Genomic DNA, 21,473 nt, shown 5'->3' on the forward strand with positions numbered 1-21,473 from the left:
CATCCATGCTCGTGCTACATCATAAATGAACAGTTTACCATTTTAGACTAAAAGATACTCTACCTGTGAAATATGTCAAAGTAAAAATTACCATTTTATTACTTAATAAATTACATTAAACTTAATGCACTGTTGTAAGTTTTGCCTTTGAGGCTACTTTGTTGTCTTTTTGTTTGATTCCTGAGAAATTTTGTTCAATTATTTTGAAACTACTCTAACCACAACCCACAATTTATTTACATTTCATTCAGCTGAGTAGCTCCTCCCTTTCTTCTGAGCATCAGCACCATCATAATAAAGTTGTTCTTAGTCTGCACACTGTCTGTTTTGAGTATACTTTATTTTGTCATTTTTCTAGTGTGAACACACAATATAAATGGCAGGTATCTCAGGTTCTGCTGCAGTGATTAATTCTTTTTTTAAAAACTGTCCATTGAGAGTTCATCAATGATATAAAAGTACAATACTTAAATCAGCGGCGTACTCTTAACTTTAAGTGCAAATGTTTCAGCTCTGAATCATAAACTCTTCATTTCATCACTTTACAATTTCCATTTGGTTAGATGTTTTCACAAATAAGAAAACAAGTCTTAGTATAACAACAGCTTTTCTACAAATTTATTGACAATCTGTGATAACAAAAATGACTTGTGAGTGACGGTCGGTCAAGAGATGAACTCTGTAAAGAGCGACTGATTGGCTAGGGCAGAAGTCCTTTCCTGCGGGCGAGGCAGTAACGGACTGCCACTCAGACCAAACTGGGGTACGCCAGCACTCAGGAAGTAGAAAGGCACGTGGGTAATTCTTCCAGTGGACCAACACTGTGAACAGAGAGAGAAACGTCACTGTGGAGGTGGTAGAGAACAGAGGGCTTCTGCAGTGTTCACCGAGTTCAATCTGAGACTTTTAAAGACCTTTTTAGATCCATTTAGGTCCAATTTAATACCTGCTTTACTGACTAAAGTACAAAAGTATGATGGAAAACCAGTTGGAAAAATATGGCTTGGAATTATTTACTACAATAGCACATTTTTTTCCAGTACTTAAAAGCAGCAGATAACAATGATTCCTAAAGATACAATAGTAATATCAAAGAATCTGACCCTAAATAAGCAGAACAAAACAAGTAAAGTAAAAAGGATTCATTCATGTAAGGTTTTGCTAAAACCGACACTTGGACAAGGAGCGTCCTGTCGCCTGTAGCTAACTGTACTGACAGTGTTAGTCTGATGGTGCTAACTGAAACGCCACAAAAAAAAAGGACTGAACAACCGCAATTCGCTGTCAAATAAATCTACTTTTAGTTCAGACTGTGGGTGTGTAACATCTCCCAACAGCCCAGAATATAAAAACATTCTACAACCAACATCCTTGTTGTCTGCAGCCTGTGTTTTACCAGTTGTTCAGCTCTGTTGATCCAGACGGAGGGAAATGTTCTCCAGCAGCACAAAGAGCTCATGAGGAAATAAATGATTCTAAGCTTTAGTTGCATTATTAGATATCAATTTGGCTAATAATGTTAGAATAATAACAAATAGGTGGATACAAGATGAAAGAGAAGCATCTTGTTCAGCAATATTCTGGGATCACTGTGTCTTTTTAATGGAGTATATATATGATGCAAGCACAACAGTGCAGTTTTAACTACTTTTGATTATTTGATTAATTAGGGTTACATGTTACCATGGTTACCAAGTGATTTACATAAGTGGTCTCAGCCTTTTGGACCCCACTGTATGTCACTTATAAAGACTGATTATAACAGTTCACAAACTGGTGGATTTATTAGTAATTTAGCTTTTGAATTTATGCTAAAACCACATATCTACTTTCACTAAATCCTGAGGTTGGTCCAATTGTTTATTCCTCACTGGAGTTCAAGTGACCAACCCAAACAAACCATACTAAGCAGGTAAATGCACCAGAGTTAATTTTAACTAAACCAAACAGGTTAGGTTTGAAAACACTTTTCCTTGTTCAAGGCTCAAACTACCACAATATTTACAAAAACCTAATATAGGAGTAAAACAGGGATTCATAGGTAAAGACTAACCACAGTGAGCAGAGCTCCGTGCTGGAAATTTGGATGGAACTGCATCAGTCTCGGCTCTGCACCAGGCTCCCCTTGAACAAAACCACTAAAGCAGGAAACACAAGAAATATTCAGTACATGCAACTGGGATACACAGTGGTTTCAACAGTACTGCATTTCCCAGCATACAGTAGGTTAAAGTACCCTGTGAAATACAATAATGCTACTAAAGAACACAAATTTGAAACATGACCACACACAAAAGTACAAACCATGGCAGAAGCTCAAAAATGGGGTTGGTTCTTGTCTTGAACACTGCTATGATGGCAGGCCGGCCTGCTGCCGCCTGTGGATCACCTGAAATAACAGATAAAACAGCAACTGAGACAAGTTATTAAAACTAATGCTAAAAATGACTCCAGCGTAATACTGATTGGGTTCATCGAGGTGAATAGAAGAAAAGTGAGAAAGACCTTTAAGAAGCACTGCGAGCCTCTCTCCTCTTGGATCCCAGGCTAAACTCTGGATCTCTCCACCAACGCTGGCAACAGATTAGACAGAAGTAAGTGACTCAACTTCCTGGATCAAATAATCAGCGGTGAAAGAAGTATTCACATTGTTTACTTATGTCAAAACAGCAATACCACAGTGTAAAAATACTCCATTACAAGTAAAAGCCCTGAATTCAAAATGTGACTTAAAACAAAGCTATAAAGTATTAGGAATGAAATGTAGCAAAAGTAAAAGTACTCATTATGCAGGGTGGACCTTATCAGTGTTACTTTCTTATATTATTGTATGATTATCATTCATGCATTAAAATGTAAGTGATATTTAAATGTTGTAGTTGGTGGAGGTAAAGCTCATTTTAACTATGCCATTTAACTATAACATTAACAGCTACTGTTCTTCATCTGAAAGGTAAGTACAGCTGCTGCTCTGAAATGTAGCAGTCGTAGAAAATGTATAAAGTGGAAGAACCAGGTACAAAAATACACAAGTACACAAAAGCACCAAGTACAAAAACCTCAAAACTGCACTTAGGTGAAGTACTTTCCTAAGTTTACTTAATTACTTATCACCATTATAATGAGGTTAAGATATTTAGATATTAAGATGCGAGTGGGAAGCGAGCAGGGGGAAAAACATCTTACACGATGTCTCCATCTGGCGTGTTAAAGGTCGTCTCTGATAGGTCAGCCACCACTGCTGCTGCCTGAGGCCCTGTCAATGTGCTTGTAGGAATGCCTGCTGAACAACAACACACAGGTCAACAACATGCTACTTATTTCTTATTTTCTATGACCCACTTAGTTACACAAGTCTGTATTATCATATAATCACTTTTTCATCAAACTTTACACGAAAACCAATCAAGCTGCAAAATCAATTATCATCAAAAGTGTGTAGTCTAGAAAATAACTGGTTATTTTTTATAATAACTGAGACATGAACCTGGTGTGTCAGTGAAGGTCAGGGCGTAGATGACTGTCTCTCCCTGCACAGTGAAGAGCAGTCGACTCCCATCTGGACTCCAACAGCCAGACTAAACCAAAACAGAAACATTATTGAAATACAAGATGTAAAATGTTTTGTTACCTTATAAAGAATGACTCCGAAACATGTTGACAAGTATCACCTGACAGCGCCCTTTCACACATGGCCAACGCTCACAGGTCCACATCCTGGTCTCCCAAACCCTGAAGAAAGAAACTTTACTTGTCCATGTGTAAAAACTCTATCCATCCACTTACTATCTAATAATACCTGCTAAACTCTAGACTATGCCACTAATCCCTTACATGGTCATAAATATTCATGAGAGTTGAGTGGGGCTCTATTATAATACAGCAAGAGGCCAATGACTAGTCCACACACACTAATCATGAAGGATAAAAGTTCTAGTATGTATATATATATATATATATATATATATATATATATATATATATATTCACTGGAAGCTTTACATATCTTTAACTTGAAATGTGCTAATGGAGCTCCAGACAGAATGAAAGAAGATATGTAGACAAACAGAAAGCTGGGTATTTTAGAAATTCTCAATCTCTAGTTCACTGTCTCTAACCTGAACAGGGCAGACGGTGTAGAAGCCAGAATATGGCTGCCATCAGGGGACCAGGACAGGAAGGTGACCCCACCTCCTCCAACCCGCTGAAGTGGCACACAGCTTTCTGCGGCAACATCCCAAACCTGAAACATACATTGATGTCAAACAGTGTTAAACAGCCACAGCAACTGTGACTCACTTTCTGCAACGAAAGTGAGTCACAGTTGGACTTAAACATGTAACGGTTCCCTCGTACCATCACTGCAGTGTCCATAGGTGAGGCCGACATGAGGAGAGACCCGCTTGGAGACCAGGCGATAGAAGTGACTGGAGAGTGACCAGGATGAGACAAAACTTGAGCACAACCAGATGAAGGCCTGGATGGGTCGAGATGAACAAGAACCATGTATCATCAAAAATAAAGCACAGGAAAAACATGTATGTGCAAAAGTATGAGTTTTGGGGTTTCTGCAGGGTAAGATTTAAGACTTAAAAAGCTGAGTGAACAGCTTCCTGCAGCACAGTTCACTGTCACACCAATCCCGTTTTTATAAAAGTTATAACTTGGATTACTGACTACAGCAGGCAAGCTTAGAAAATGAAATTCAAAACTTTTTAATAACTTCTTGGACCTTTTTTGAGAGAACTGAATACAGTTCTTTATAAGATGCTTCAAGACCTGCAAGACCTTCAAGAGTTTACGTACCTGGTTGATAATGAGCAGGGGTCTACGTGCCAGACCAATAAACAGTTTTGACAAGCGACAGCTAGAGCAGATGCACACAGCGGCTTCCACTCCACTGCTGCCACACCCCTCTGTAGACGATGCTTCAGTGTGGGAGTTGTGGCACTGACAGACAAAAGAAGAAAAGTGAATGCCCGGAGTGTCATGTTGCACTACAAAGCTTTGATCAATTATTTGGTATAGGTACCTTCTGGGGTTGTAGATCTTGATGGAGTCGTCCAGAAGGGCTACAGCAAACTTATCTGTGTGAGGATGCCAGGCAAAGGCTCGCACCACACAGTCAGGCCTGGTTACACAGAGGGAATTAAAGCAGAAGTTGGTGACTATCTAATGGCTGTTGTAATTTTGTCAGTTACTTTTGATTTAAAATACTGGACATGTATACGAAGATCCCACAGTCTCAAAATCATTTATAAAAAGCTGCAACTAATAATTATTTTCATTATCCATTAATCAGATGATTGAAAAAGATCAAGAAATCCATTGTTTGGTCTATCAGAAATCAGAAAACTGCGAAAATGTCCATCATAACAGAGAACCAAAGTGGAACCGGAACTTTTGGCTTCTCTTTCAAAAGTAAGAAAACCTCACTGAAAATCCCACTGGCATTAACTACGCTAATGACTACTTTTACAGCCTTGGAGCAGAGTTTCTCTTAACAGTACATATTGAGAGCTATTTCATATGTTCAAATGGTGACAGATCCCTCAACCTAGACCTTTGCAGACTAAACATCACTGATAGAGGAGGTGAATCCATGAGCAAGTCAAAGGGTCACAGTTAGTTCAGACGTGTCTGAAGGAGTGGATGATGCAGAAGCTGTTAAAATTGCTTACAACTAGACAGTTGAAAAAAGAGATTAGAAGAAAACATTGATGAGGTTTTAGTTCAAAACCCAAATTATTGGCAACTACATTGGCACTTACCAGTTCAGCACTTGTGAAAACTCGGCTATCATGTCCTCACTGCTCAGCTATGAAACAAGGGACAAACAGATGCACAACTTAACATAACACAAGAAACAACTGATAATCAAGCGTACCGCTGTCAACAACATATTTAAAGATCCCTTCCAGACATGTTTTATGACATAGAAATACCCTGCTTTGTGTAATATACATTTTTGTTGCATAGTAGACCATGATTGGCTCTTACTGTAAGATGAGGAAACAAGGAGCCGTGAAAAGAAGAGACCCTTCGGAGCAATGCCAGGATACAACCAGAACTCACTGACAGCCATTTAGGCACTGCAAGATACAGGAGAGTTATATCAGTGGATATGTAGGATCAGGTCATTATGTATAAAACGGCACAACAGGGGATTTTGCTGCCTCACATACCCTCTGTATGCGAGCTGGTTATTTCAGTGAGTAGCCCTGTGAACCCACCATCCCGCCTGGAACAGACAGAGAGAAGTTGCAAAAGATATCTTTGTCTGTAATAGACTTGGGACAAATTATTGGTATGACAATAAGCACAGTAAACTGTTAAAGTATGAACTATGAAATGTTATCCTGTTTTGCAGATGACAAAGATTTGAGTGACTATGAGCCGCAGCTGTATCCTTCCTCTACCAGACATTTGTACAATCATTCAGGTTTCTGGCACTGTCTTTTGCCAATTTATGGCTGATGGTACATGTGCTCATGTTAGTGTGTGCACTAAGGAGGCAAAAACAACACTGTTTAGCTCAGTTGTCTGTACCGTTGGATAAAGATGAAAACACTTAATTTTGCAGTGTACAAATGTTATTACATTCATTTGTCTGACAATTTAGTCCAAAGCAAGTTCCAAGTTTTACACACACATACTTTGAAGGCAGTTTTGGGTTCAGTGTCTTGTTCGATTACACTTCAACATATGCCCAGGAGGAGATGAGGGATTGAACCACCAACCCGTACATTTGAAAGCTTCACAACATGCTATATAACAAGATTGCTGGGGAACAATTATTGTCTCACAATATGTTTTGGAACATACAGTCATCTGTTGTGTGATAACACTACAGTAAAATGACTGGTAACCAGCTATTATAGTGCCTCATATTAGCTTACTGCAGACATCCAGTAGCAGTATGTATGCACATTGCGTATGTTGGCCAATAAATAATAAAAAATTGCAATAAACAAATGCCATGGTAGTTGCAAAACAGTGTATCTATTGCATTGTTTGACCACCAGAGAGCACTGACAAGTTTTATCTTAACTGGAAATTTCCTTGCTCAGTACATATCTTGGCTGTAGTTCAAATAAAAACAAATTGAAGAGATCCTTATCAAAAATATCAACATCACCTCCAAAAGTCCTGTGTTGGTCAGGCAGTAACAACATTATTATCATCAGTAACGTTATAATGTATTAGATACCACTGTATGCAGTAACTCCCACAGCTTGTATGTCAGGTTAATTGTATGCCCTACCATGCTGCTGCGCTCCTCATCCACAGTGTTTCAGAGTGGTCCAGAAATGCTGCCTTGCTGCTACTTTCTGTGCGACTGTGGAGCTTCAGAGACTCTCGGGGGAAGTACAGACTCAGAGGACTAGACTCCTGCAGAAAACACACGACAAAGTGATGACCTTTATTAGAGACAGTACTGATGCCTTAGCAGATATATTCAGCTACAACAACTCATTAACCTAATATCCTCAGGAGCATGGTCGCGATTGCCGTGATTTTGGGCTCCCAAAGAAAACCACCATTTGTTAAAACCAACGCAGTGGCCGTTGATCACACCTGTTTCGGTAGGTCTTCAGTGTTGGTCCCGGAGAGCAGCTCGTTGTTGGACTCGCATAGAGTTGTCTGTCCCGAGGGCAGCGGAGGGGGGAACAGCGCCAGAGAGCACATCTTCAACACGGTTAATCCCTTCCACTGGACCCTGGAAACACACCACGTATCAGTCATGTAAACATAAAATAGCTAATGTCATATTTACATCCAACAGCTGAATGTAGCATGACACTCGGACGGCAACTGGTTGGCGAAAACACCAACGGTTAAAGTTAGCTAGCTAGCTGGCTCTAGTTAAATACTTTTATGTCACCTGTTATTGTTTTTATTTACCTGTTGTGGAAATTACCTTGTAGCGTGTACTGTGCGTGTGGTGTTGAATTATCATGCGCTGTCTTTCCAAACAAAATAAAAAATATATGCAACGCTGTTGTGATATGTACCTCGCTTCGAGTCAATCCCGCCGTGTGGGTTACGGCAAATCAGAGGGACAAATGGTGCGCAGGTCGCATTTCTTTTTTTTCTTTTTTTTTTATGTTAAACAACTTTATGTATAACACACAGAGCATACAGTGACAAACTGAATTCAATTCAAGTGTGGGCTCCTGTACAAAACGGAATCACAAGAATGTTTTCACAATATTTTCACACAAAATCACACGAATGGAATTTATCCATAGAGTACAACTAAACATCAATTACCTACCAGAGATCGTAACAAAATAGTTATTGTTGAAAAAAAAAATCACAAACAGGACTGAAATGTTTAACAAAATAACAGGAAAGAAATATACAAGTGGAGATACTTGAGCTATTACAATAATAATTAATAAAAATAAGGAACTGAGTAAGAGGCCAGAAAACTTTTTTTTTTTTTTTTTACAGAAATTCCACACTAGGGAGATTTGCAAAGAGACATTTACAGTAGCCTATAGCCTATAATATTTTCCCATGATGATGATAGTACTAACTAGAACCTCAATATTCTTGTTCTTCAAGAATACTCCTAACTGAATAGTTTTTGGAGAGAGGAAATCTATATTTATGGATTTGGAGCTCAGCTAATCATGATTTCCATAAGTTTCGGATTGTGTGGGTCTTCTCTTTCTTGGTGCATTATCACTAACAACTGGTATGGACTGTGGACTTTATTCTAACATTAATGATAAATAAAATAAAGATACTGTAGTGGTTGTTTATCAAGAATCAAAATCAAACTTATAATTAAATGATGCACCATGAGGATGATATCATACACTGGCAGAATAGTCCATTGTACATACAGAGTCTTTTGTTTGAAATCATGGTTCCTGTTGGTACTTGAGGTCCTTATCTTTGTTTTTGCTTTTCATTTCTTTTTAATTAAAATTTACAGGGCTTTAATCGATGGTTGTGTTGCTGGTATAGAGCAGAGTTCTGCTACAATGCAAAAAACTGGACAGAGCTGACATGATGTCCTCTTCAGGACACAGAGTGACACTGCATCAATACAGAGTCAAACAGGTACCATCTCTTTGCTGTTACAGGATTTATACCAGAAAAAAAAGCGGTGATTTTATTTTTAGTTTTACACATTACAAATTGTTTCCACCTGCTGCAGTGTTTTCTCTCAATTTTCCTTGTAATTCAAGAAATATAAAGTATTTTTACTTTTATATTAATATATTTGTTGTTGTGTTGCCAATTCTTCAACCATAAGGACTGGAGCTGGGAAACACATGACTGGAAATACATGATGGACCCGAGACTGCGGACAACAAAATGTTAAACATTTCTGTGTTCAGCCATTAAGAGTTGATATTCCAGCTGTCGTTTGACTGTGCTCTTGTACATGTCATCCAGATGTGATGTTTGAACATGTACAATGACACAGTCAAACGACACATCTGGACGACAGGTACAACAACAATGTTTTGTCAGAAATTCAGGTGACATTTGTGGACATATTCTTGGCACAAATGGAACCCCAAACAGCAGGACTACATGTATGTTAACAACCCAAAAGCTTTTTGTTATGTATACTAGTTATTCCCACACAAGACATAAAACTAATATGTCATCATTAGGTTGATGAGTCGGACGAGGGGCATGACACATTTATTTTGTGGCAGGTGTAACCCACTCATAACTTTATATTAATATACTGCAATAAACTAAAAGCTTTGTGTGCAAGCTGTTTCCAATAAAGATACAGTTTATTTTTTACAGTGTGGGAGGAACAAAAACAGAAGCACAACCTCTTTCAGTGTTCATATGGATATCTGACAATTGTTTTTAGACAGACTTTAAAAAGTGTGAACCTATCTTTTACTTCCAGTGCAACCAGAATTCATATGGTGGAGTAATACTTAACTTAGTTTGTGGTAATTTGATTAAACACAACTTAAGGAAAATACTTCATGTAAGGACCAAAAAAGCTAAAATAAAAAAAACTAAAAAAGTCTTAAAACTAGATTTTGACACAAGGCCCCACCACAAGATAGGGCCAGATAATTAGCTAATAATCTAGGACCCACCTCAGTTAATATTGTAGTTGTGTGGTGCAAATATCTTCACACATTTGTCAACAAATGAAATTACCAGAAGATGGGATAGGTCAGCCTTGGGCTTTTGGGGGCTCTTCAGGTTCTTGGGGACCCAGGCAGTTGCACACTTTGCCTTTTTGGTAATCCAGCTTTGGACAGCGGCACACCAGCCTCCCTGGAGCTGGTCTTGTCTTGCTTAAGGACACATCAGCAGCAGAAGGGTGGATGCTGCTGATCCGGGACCAGATTACTCTCAACGTAGAAATCGGTGAATGACTTGTGCCCAAAATGACACATTTTGCGAATGGAAATGATGGACGTGATGATGAGAAACTGATAGCCTAGTTCTCTGTGTGGCTGTTTGCAGAGGGCGGAGGTAGCGCCCCCTGGCGGCACATTTCTCACATCCGTGACGTCAATTCAGCACTGGGAAAGAGACAGCTCCCTCCCCCAAAAAACCCAGCGCGCCTCACGTTGCATGGGTCCCCGGTTATTGATAACACAATTTGCCCGCTGGGATCCATCCCAGTCGCGTGAAACTCGTGGATACAGTAACTGGAAACACAAGAGACATCCCGGACCGAAGAAAAACAACGATTTGCTCATTATCGCCGACAAATAGAAAGCCGAGCCCACCCCTTCACTTGACAACGCGGCATCAACCAGGCAGAAAGGTATGGGAATGTCATACTATCCGGTGAAATGCTGATTGAATAAGAAATCAGGTATCACAGGACGGTTAGGTATGATGCCGTTGCTCGGTGCGGTAGCGTTCATGCCGCTCGCACTGCACCAATGAACTGATGCTGCCAAGAAACGAATCATCGTCGATGAATGCTAGAAAATCACATTTGTGCAGCGAGAAAGCCCACATTACGAAACATTTGTGTTGATGCCAACACTGAGTAAATGTACAGACGCTGCGGCAGTTTCACTTGGCATGGACCATAGTAGGCACAGGGCTTGCAATTCATGCACGTCGGCTATGATGCTGCTGAGTGTCATCATCACATCCTTGGTTATTTAAAGATTGATCTTCCTGCATTCGTGTGTGTGTGTGTGTGTGTGTGTGTGTGTGTGTGTGTGTGTGTGTGCGCGCGCGTGTGTGTGCGTGTATGTGCACTGCTCCTTCGCACAGGCCCGGTGGTTGTTTATTGGCCGTTTTTTCATGCTCTCATTTTGCTCCGCCGCCGTGGATCTTCTCATGCAGTGGTGCAGTACAAGACATGGAGCTGGTGTAGGATATGTGAATCGGGTACATGTGCTCCCCCCGCCCCCACCACCACCCCCTCTCCCCTCCCCTCTCCCCCCTGCTCTCTCACACACATGCACGCACGCACACACGCACTTACTTACGTACACATCCACGCCGAGGTGGTTATGCAATTGGTCATATTCTTCAGATGCACACAACGCTCGTCACTTGATGCATGACGAACGACATATGGGAGCTGCTGAGTAGCTCTGCTCTGATGCTGTCAGGCACTGATGTTCATCAGAGGGACAGTTAAAGAACAGGTGACAGTCAGGGCTGTGGACTCTACAACCTCCTCTGGTCGATTCATTCATAAAGCCCATCTCCTCTCTGGGTGATGGCTTCACTGGGCAGGCTGGTTTTCCCATTCATAGACACAGAGTTGAGGCTTTACTGCATGATTCAGACACAATTTTGTTGCGGAAACGGATCAACTAAGTGGTTAAATTGGGGGACTGGCTGATTGCCCAGCTCAGAGCACTGTTTTTGTGTTTTGCATAGCTTGAGTGAAAGAAAAAGTTATTGTAAAGTCGAAGAACTTCTTAAAAGATCAAAAGAGGCACTAGAAGTGAAAGTTGCAGTCATTTCAGCACTGGACAGCTCCATGTCTAAAAGGAGCTGTCCAGTGCTGAAATGAGTCTACTCCTGTTCATATGTTTAAAAAAGCTAAGCACAGAGGTGAATTATGGCTACCGTGAAGATTATGTATCATTCTAATGTAATTGTTGTCATAAATCTTCTCCTTCAGGCTTGCTTCTCATCTTTCCATCCTCCATCCACCCTAACCTGCTGTGTTGGGGAAACCCCTGATGAGTGGGACCTGTATCCATGAGCCCCGTGCCCCTTCCCCCTCCCTGTCAGGCTTCAGCACCCCCATCTCTGAACCCCCCTATCGAAGACTCGATGGAGACACCCCTGCCTGCACCCCTGAAACGGACCTGACCCCCACACAGTGTGTTCTCCGTAACGTGCTGTCCATTGACACTGGTGGACAGGGGGCGCCGGGTGGCAGCAGCCCCACTCCCAGTGATGGACCCTCAGCCCACTTTGACAACAGCGTGCTAAAACTACATGAACATGAGGTGTGCCAGTGTGGCGGCGGGGCCGAGGCAGGGCACAGTCCAGAGGCTGGCGCTGTTCGGAGCCAGTCGGAGAACATTCGGCTACAATCAGGGAGTGGAGGTTTTTTGGAGGGACTGTTTGGCTGCCTAAAACCAGTCTGGACCATGATTGGAAAGGCCTACTCCACTGAACACAAACATAGCCAAGAAGGTATGTGAAGTTAACAGAAAATGTTCCACCTCTGTGCTATGTATTTAAAAACCACAGAACAAAGAAAAGTCAGACAAGTTTGTGACTTAAACATGTCATTAAGTCATTTAGTATATGAAAGTACTGTGGTACCTTCGTAACCATGGAGATGCATCATGAAAAATATCTAAGCTTGTGGATGAAGCTTGAACTTCACAGGGGTGAAAGAAGTATTCAGATCCTTTATGTTAGTAAAATTACCAGTACAAAAATCTAAATACACTCCACTACAGAAACCCTGCTTTTGAAATTATATTAAAGTTAAAAAAAGGTATTGAAAGTAAAAGTATTCATTCTGTAGAAAAATTCAAGACCTCACTATCACTATATATTACAGTACATAATTAAGATGTTACTGATGTATCAGTATAGGTAGCATTTGCAGCTGGTTGAGCTGAAGTAAGTTTAGCCACTTGATATAGAGTGAAGTAGTGAGGTGATGATTGGTGATGGTTGGTGATAATTAGTGGGGTATGAAAGAAGAAAAAAAAAATCTACACAAATTTTTTTTTTATTTTTTGACTTATCTCTAAAATTTATTTTTTTTATCATGAAATATCGGATAATTTGGCATCTTTGGGCCTGATAAGTTATTTAGATAAAACCATCTGAGAAGTTTTGAAGAGGGAACGACTATTTGGTGGAACTTGAACAACTCACACACATCTCAAAAGGGGCCACAGCTACACACTGCTTCTCTAGGGTCACAAGCCTAAAAGGATGACAACCACTGATATAACAACAACTAACAATATTTTGTTCTATTAGGTATGCATTATTATGAGTAGTGTATCAACTGTTTTTTATGTAAAATCTGAAAAGTAACTATAGCTGTTAGATAAATGTAGTGGAGTAGAAGTGTAAAGTAGGAGAAGGTAGAAATATTCATGGACGAGTATCTCAGATTGTACTTAAGTATAGGACTTGAGGGCTTGTATTTGTTATTTTCCATAACTAGAACTCCATGACTTGTATTTCTGTCTGACTGCCACCATGTCCTATTGGCAGCATGAATGTGTTTTTGGGTTTGTCAGCCCAGCTCATTCACAGTCATCAGCCACAGTGAGTTTTCACAGCTGGCCAGGGGGAAAGCGTCATGTGAATCTGCCTCCGCTGCAGCTCTCCAGAGATCTGGACACTTCAGTGGACCTCATGAAGAATTGATCTGCCTGTCTCTTTTATTCTGCCCAGATCGTCTCTCTTTAGTGACCATGCTCTCACAGTCATTTAAGCAGTGTCACTATGACAGTTGACAGACAGATTAGACTATAGCATAAGTGGATTGTCATGTTTCTTCAATTTTTATCTTATCTCTGGATAGAAATGACGACTGTCTACTGTCAATATACCATTTGTTTGAACATGGCAGGTGCTTTGTATGATGTAATTGTGTCCTGCCAGCCTATTTGAATGTGTAGCAGGGAGCTAGCATTTACTCAGCAATACTCCTGACTCTCTCCTTGTCCAAACTGGCAAGAGTACATATTGACATTTGGAGACATTGCAATGTGTGATGGATATAAATTAAGTAATTACTCAAAGAGTAATGAAAGTTGCTCATGTTAAACCTGTGTAACTTTTCATATTTTCACATTTGTCTTGTTGACTTGTTGGTCTGTGTTTAGAGTCCTGGGAGGTTCCTTTTGAGGAAATCTCAGACCTGCAGTGGGTGGGCAGCGGGGCACAGGGGGCCGTCTTCCTCGGCAAGTTCCACGGAGAAGACGTGGCTGTAAAGAAAGTGCGGGACATCAAAGAGACTGAGATCAAACACCTCCGCAAACTCAAGCACCCCAATATCATTACTTTCAAGTGAGGAAACTCATGATATCCTACAGGGTCACGTATCACCACATCAAGCTTTTAACTACATAAATCCCACTTATAGTGCTGTCCCTTTCTGGTCGCCTGTGCTATGTCATCTGACTGCCTTGCCTCCTTCTAGGGGCGTCTGTACCCAGGCTCCTTGTTACTGTATCTTGATGGAATATTGTGCCCAAGGCCAACTGTATGAGGTGCTGAGGGCGGGCCGTAAAATCACCCCTTCCCTTCTGGTTGACTGGTCCATGGGCATCGCAGGAGGCATGAACTACCTACATCTCCACAAAATCATCCACCGAGACCTCAAGTCCCCCAAGTAAGTCAGCGCAGCTAGGGCACTGAAAACGTCAGTCAACACAACACCTGAAATTTCATAACTGATTCGTTATTATTTTCACATTAAAAATTCAGTGTCTCACCTTTGCAGCATGCTCATTACACATGACGACCTGGTGAAGATCTCTGACTTTGGCACCTCAAAGGAGCTCAGTGACAAGAGCACCAAGATGTCGTTTGCTGGCACCGTAGCCTGGATGGCTCCTGAAGTGATTCGGAATGAGCCAGTGTCAGAAAAGGTGGACATCTGGTAAGTGTGATAAACACACACTTTTGTCTAGCTCCCTCAGTGTAGCATTTATCTTTCATATACTGCAGTAGAAGTGCAGATAATGTATCAGTATTGCGAGATTTAATAGTTTGTGACCTCAGGGTTTCAAAGCTATTAGATCCTCTGACGGACTTTTACTGATATTTTCTGCGTGGTGACGGCTTTGTGTGATGAATTGTCCTGTTGGGATGTTGTATGCGTGTCATTTGTCTTCAAGTCTCTTTTGTTAGAAAGATCTTGACCTCAATGAAACTTCCTGAATAAATAAAGCTCAACTTAACTTAAAGGTCATTTGGAGTGGTGCTGTGGGAGATGCTCACTGGAGAGATCCCTTATAAAGATGTGGATTCGTCTGCCATCATCTGGGGTGTGGGAAACAACAGCCTTCAGCTGCCCATACCTGAGAGCTGCCCAGATGGCTTCAAGATCCTCCTCAGACAGTGCTGGTGAGCAAACGTCTGGAAATGGACAGCTGGAATGAAGAAAGAAAAATAATGAGCACAGCAAGTCTGGGTTTTAAGGACTTTATTGATTTTACAATGCATTGTAAATGTACACAGCTGTCTTTCCCATTTTGGATTTGCAGGAACTGTAAACCCAGGAATAGGCCTTCTTTCCGTCAGATCCTTCTTCATCTGGATATAGCATCAGCTGATGTACTGTCCACTCCGCAAGAGACGTACTTCAAGTCTCAGGTATGGTTGCTTCTCTAATTCCCTCCTGAATATATGTATAAGATACATCTTAAATCATACAAAATATACAAAGTGCACAAACAGACATTAATTGCCATACTACAGAGAAATGGTTTGAAATATAGCTCTGGCTAGACACAGCTGGCTAACAGAAGTGTGCTCTCATCAGGCTGAATGGCGAGAAGAGGTAAAACGGCACTTTGAGAAGATTAAATCTGAGGGTACTTGTCTCCACCGACTCGACGAGGAACTGATCAACCGCCGCAGGGAGGAGCTCAGGTCTGCTTTTTTTACTTGGAGCCCATTGTTTCGTGTCAACTCAGGGTGTCAATCTATACCAAATTAGTTGTAAACTGTGGTTGCTGGTAATTTCACTATGTTGGCTTACATGCATGAGGCCACTTTCCCTCTGTCCTATTTCTCGATGTCACTCCTTTGTCCGCCCCCCTGGATGAAATAAGTGCCTTGAGTGCACGTCTATTGTAGAGGATTTGGATTCTTTCATGCGGATGCACAATGACATCAGCAGCCTCTTTTCTTCTCAGGCATGCTTTGGACATTCGCGAGCACTATGAGAGGAAACTGGAGAGGGCTAACAACCTTTACATGGAGCTTAGCGCTGTCATGCTGCAGCTGGAGCTCAAGGAGAAAGAGTTGCAGAGGTACGAATAAATGCATGAACACAGGGTATATTTTTGTAAAATGCAGACATTCTTTACAAATTAAAAAGCCACAGGGCACAGGCCACACTTTGGTGTCTTTTGTTATTTCTCTGCAGGAGAGAGCAGTCGTTGGATAAGAAGTATCCAGGCTTGTTTAAGCACCATAGCTCCAGACAGAGTAGCTCCTCCAACTCCATGGACAAACTCATCAAGAAGAGAAATGTCCCGCAGAAACTGCCCTCAGGAAAGAGGTGAGAGATCTCATTTCAGTGGTTATTTGATAAAAGTTTGATACTGAAAAGGACAAATGAATATTCATCAGGCTTGTGGATTATAGTTGTTGACTAATCCCTCCCACTCTTTCAGGCCAGACATCCTCAAGTCTGAGGTAATCATTCCCAAAATGGATTCCTCTGTAATGCAAGTCACTATCCCAGCCTGCCCCAACAGAAGCTCCACTTCTCCCAGCCGGTCTCGGAGGGTAAAGACCCGTCATCGCAAGCCCGGTAAGGGCAGCAGTGGGGACCTGGCTGGACTTAAGGCGAATCAGTCCTCCCCTAACAGGGACACAACTGCCCAGGCTAACAGTTCTACCAATAACACCTCCAAGCAGCTCCTGGAGCCTTCTGCAGCCCTGCGGGGCCTCAGCCACGAGCAGCAGCAGAGGCAGCTATCCTCCTCCAGCCCTGACCTCATCTGCACCACGCTAGAGGCAGAGGCCCAGGGAAAGGGGGAGGCCTCAGTGGGTGGGCTGGAGAGAGGGGGAAGCCTTAGTGCCTCTGCAGGTTTAGGGGGGTCAGAGGTGGGTGCAGCCGGTCTGGATGATCTCACAGAAACTCCTCCACGCAGTGACACTCCCAGTGAGGATGCCGCATCGTTCCCGTTCTCCAGCAGCCCAGACTCACCATGTGGGAGGGGGGCAGCAGCAGGACGGGGATCGCTGGGATCTCCACGCCTGCCTCATGACGGGGAGGACAAAGAGGAGGGAGCCGGTGCTGTCAGGTTGCCCCGCGGGGCATCAGGGGGAATTGGGAGTCAGCACCTTACACCTTCAGCCATTCTATACAGGGCAGCTATCACACGCAAACAGGTACAGTGCCGGATATCTGTTAAGATTCCTCTGGTAATACTTTGATCATTTTCACTTGAGCATTTTTCATGTCTCTGACTACAGAGGCGTGGAGTGTCATCAGAAGAGGAGGAGGGTGAAGTTGACAGTGAGGTTGAGTTACCACGGAGACGGTGAGTAACTTGATGTCCTTCATCACTGGAAAATTCCCTCAAGCTATCTTCCCTCTCCGACAAGTTGCCGACTTATTCAGAGAACCAAGAATAATTTTGAATTTACATTCTGGATTTACATTCTTCCTTATTCTCAGTGCTGTGATTTTCAAACCCAGTTTTGTTGTTGTTTATTTTTAATCCCTCCAGACGTCCGACCAGCATCAGCAAGTGCCAGTCGGTGTCTACCTTCAGCTCAGAGAACCTGTCGGTATCAGACGGTGAGGAGGGCCACACTACCGACCACTCTCACAGCGGCACCCCTGACGTGGTCAGCACTAACACCGACGACAGGTTGGATGACCGGAGCGATGACCTCCTTTCTCAGGGGTCGGAGATCCCGGCAGACAACACTGACCCCGCGCAGGCCTCTGATGGGCTGTCGGAGAGAGACGGAGGCCTGGGCCAGACCAAAGCTCAGCTGGACGCTGGGCAGAATCCTAATGAGGTAAAGCGGCTCCACAGAGGATTGCATGTGTCAGTTTGTGTCATATACAGTTTGTGTCATACACTTCTTATACTGAAGTGAAAGCACCAGGAAACAGTGGTTGAAAATAACTAAGTAGGTTTACTCAAGAACTTAATTCTTTGAGATAATTTACCAAAGTATTTACCAAAGTATTTAAATTTTATGTTACTTTATACTTTATACTTCTATTCCACTACATCTATACGACAGCTATAGTCACTTCTTGTGTTTCATGTCAGGATGGAAGATTAATTAATTAAAACTTAAACTGTAATAAAATGTCTCATTGGCCATAGGTCATGTATGACATTGCTTTCCTCTTCCAACTCTCTATTTAGAGTCGGGCCCTGTGTGATGATTCTGACTGCGACAGTGCTGAGCTGGATCAGTCAGGTAGTGGAGAGCCCAGCCGTCCCCCCAGTGCTGGAGCATGGGTACCGCCATCTCAGCCCTATCAGGGGTCTCCACAGGCGCCACATACAGGACCTCCATAGATCACTGGACACTAGCAAAGACCTCGAGCTACCCTACAGTGAACAACATCACAGGCGTACACCAATCTGTCAGTGCAGTACATTACTGTTGTCATGAGGGATCACACCTACTACACTACTCAGACTATGACAAGTTGACTTATGGTGTCTCATAAGTTTGTTGGCTGGCAAACCTACATCAGATGACATAGGGCATTTGTCATAACCTGACATCAAATATTTTGGCAGCTTGTGACATCAGATAAATGTCATTTAAGTTCAGTAGGGTTTTTTTTAGGCAAAATAGTTACCAGGGTAACCTAGCCACAGCTCCAGTTCAGCAAAAACCCTTTCACAGACGCACGCACAAGAAGATACCACACTTGTAGTCCTTTAAACACTCTAACCCTCACTCTGGAAGTATCGGTCATGATACTCCACACACTAATGCATCAAATACTAATGAATAATAATGTAAATATCCAATACATACCACATGAGAAATATCTAACTTTATTTTATTTGTAAGATAAAAATGTAAGACTAAACAGTATGCAGCCCTGTGAACAAATGCATGACTACATGTTTATAATTTATGGTTCGAATGTGTCCGTTTTATATTTTGTGAAAGTTTACACTTTTTTAATCCTGAAAGTATTACTTGAGTTATTTTGTTTTTGTTAATAAATGTCAGCACTCAAGAAAAAAAAAAAGTCAACATGGAATGAAAATCCCACCAGGACATGGATCATGATGCATAACTAGGGTTCTCAGTAGGTGATATATTTTTTTTTTACCCTCCTACTACTGAGTTTCAAATACACATAAGATATGTGTGAGGTTTTTATGAAGCTTATCAAGTTTGTGATGGGATGGCAGATCTCTGGGTTCACTGAAAATGCACTTCTGCCATTGTATATACACTCAGTTGCAAGTTTATTACCCACACCGAGCTAAAACTAATGCAGTCTAATAATAAATCCTCCCTTCATGAAGGTTATAATGTTCAGTTTTTGTTGACAATGTTTCAGAGAGATGTTTATTCACCTGTATTATCATTTTACAGGATGTAGTTTGTCGTGCTTCTGAACTGTGTTATTTACTCTACCATCGAAGGTATAAATGGGCTGGACAAAATAATAGAAACAGCTGTCAGTATAATGTAATGCAATACAGCTCAACAGAGCCACAAACTGCCGGCTCCAAAACGACCACACTGCTGATTCCACACCACTCTAAAACAGTTTCAGCTAAAAGTAAACATTGTAACCCTTGTGAATGTTGGATTTATTGCAGAACTGTTGCATTAGGCTGTGGTATTTTTAGCTAGGTTTACTAAATAAACTGGAAACTGGGTGTATACCAGTAATGCTCTAGTGGATTCTGAAATTGCTGGATTTTTGATTGTATCATACTTGTATGATGTGCATTTGAAAGGCGCTCATAGAAGTGACCTCCTCTGAGTCCGCTTCAGCTAACTCAACAACAAACAGTAAGAGAGTGCTCGACTGGCTCTAGGCGGACAGTTCAATCAGTGCAACTGAACCAGAGATATCTACTCACAATGCAACTGGACTGACGGATGATTTGTTTTCAGATTTGTAGTCATGAGCCCCAACTGACCCTGCCTCATGTGAGGTCACTTGAGGCAGTGTCTGTTTAGCTGTACAACACCACAAAAGGTGTTTTCACATGCAGAAATTTAGTATTCCCAAAGACCTATAAAATCAATGTTGATCACCTTGATCACCCTTAGTAATGAACCAAAAGGAGTCCTATAGCTCACTATGCTGACAGGCTTCATAAAAACCTCAACTGTACCTTTTACCCTTTAATATGACTGCGGAAGTAGCCAGATAAGGAATAGAGCACTTCTCTGTGGTGGTTACAAGTAGAACAGTAAGTATCCTTTGGGTTTGAATAGAAATGTTTTGTTTTTATACAGCATTGCACATTGTACCTGTAACATAGGAGTTATATCAAAAGCAAAATATTATGAGCAACAATAAATAATGTATTGGTAAAAAAAAAAAACAACAACAAAACAAAATGTGTGTTGTTTGTTTAAAAAAGACGGGCCCTGTTATAGCTACAGTTTGTGCTGTTGCTGCGTCACGTGAGACAGCAGAACAAGAAATAAATGACTTATTTTCAGTGACTTTAAGCATGTCCAAATTGATCCAGTGTCATTTCTTGACTTAAAAATGTGTCACACCTGTCCTACATTAAAAAAAGAAAAAAAAATATTTGCAACAGGACCACATTTGTAGGATTCATAAGTCACCACTTTCTGATCAGACAGTTTATAAGCTTTAATTAATGGCTTTATTAATACTTGATAAATAATTTATTAATTCTTCCTAGACCAGTTATTTCTAATAATAACTCTGGGTTGCCAGGTTGTGGAAAGTCCTCCTCCAGCATAACACTTTTGTCTTGAATTCATTCATTCATTCTGTTTGACCACTGATCTCCCAGAAAAGAGCTTATTAGTATTTAGAACTACAGACTTGATGGATTATTGTAGACTCGTTAATCAGATATTTAATAACATTTACAGGTGACCAGTTTTTGCAGATAGCTTATTACAGACTGAGAAACCCATCACCCTTCATTAACATTATACTTAACATTTATAACTTCATTCAAGAAAAAAATGAAACATGAAACCCTTTGTTAACCACTTCCTAACATTTATAACAGCAGACTTGCCGGGCTGAAGGTGTTTCCCTAATGAATTTAAAAGCTAGCAAAGTCTTTCCACAACCTGGTAACCCAAGAGTTGTTGTTATTAATGCTTATAGC

General features: G+C 41.3%; 2 protein-coding genes across 3 annotated transcripts; one reads left to right on the forward strand and one right to left on the reverse strand.

Annotated features, from left to right (window-relative positions):
• Positions 1-321: 321 nt before the first annotated feature.
• Positions 322-8,085, reverse strand: aaas (achalasia, adrenocortical insufficiency, alacrimia). Of its 2 annotated transcripts, none has more exons than XM_071476812.1 (17): positions 8,016-8,085; positions 7,579-7,720; positions 7,265-7,392; positions 6,186-6,241; positions 6,001-6,092; positions 5,772-5,818; positions 5,033-5,131; positions 4,807-4,950; positions 4,357-4,477; positions 4,119-4,243; positions 3,672-3,732; positions 3,488-3,578; positions 3,187-3,280; positions 2,506-2,573; positions 2,305-2,389; positions 2,054-2,138; positions 322-821 (listed from the first exon to the last, which is right to left on the reverse strand). In XM_071476812.1, the coding sequence occupies exons 2-17, from the start codon at positions 7,687-7,689 to the stop codon at positions 666-668; spliced, it is 1,563 nt and encodes a 520-aa protein (XP_071332913.1). In that variant the 5' UTR covers positions 7,690-7,720; positions 8,016-8,085; the 3' UTR covers positions 322-665. The 2 variants fall into 2 exon arrangements, with proteins under 2 accessions (XP_071332913.1, XP_071332912.1); XM_071476811.1 differs by having other exon boundaries at positions 597-821; positions 3,187-3,283.
• Positions 8,086-10,461: 2,376 nt separating this feature from the next.
• On the forward strand, positions 10,462-20,837 carry map3k12 (mitogen-activated protein kinase kinase kinase 12). Its single transcript, XM_071476819.1, has 14 exons — positions 10,462-10,771; positions 12,101-12,624; positions 14,289-14,472; positions 14,606-14,797; positions 14,909-15,067; positions 15,376-15,534; positions 15,675-15,783; positions 15,953-16,062; positions 16,329-16,445; positions 16,562-16,696; positions 16,812-17,535; positions 17,620-17,687; positions 17,877-18,174; positions 18,534-20,837. The coding sequence occupies exons 2-14, from the start codon at positions 12,162-12,164 to the stop codon at positions 18,687-18,689; spliced, it is 2,874 nt and encodes a 957-aa protein (XP_071332920.1). The 5' UTR covers positions 10,462-10,771; positions 12,101-12,161; the 3' UTR covers positions 18,690-20,837.
• Positions 20,838-21,473: the final 636 nt, after the last annotated feature.

Source organism: Trachinotus anak, unplaced genomic scaffold (assembly GCF_046630095.1).
Source record: "Trachinotus anak isolate AG129_WGS33_773 ecotype Australia unplaced genomic scaffold, CSIRO_AGI_Tana_v1 ptg000004l, whole genome shotgun sequence".
NCBI classification, from domain to species: Eukaryota; Metazoa; Chordata; class Actinopteri; order Carangiformes; family Carangidae; genus Trachinotus; species Trachinotus anak.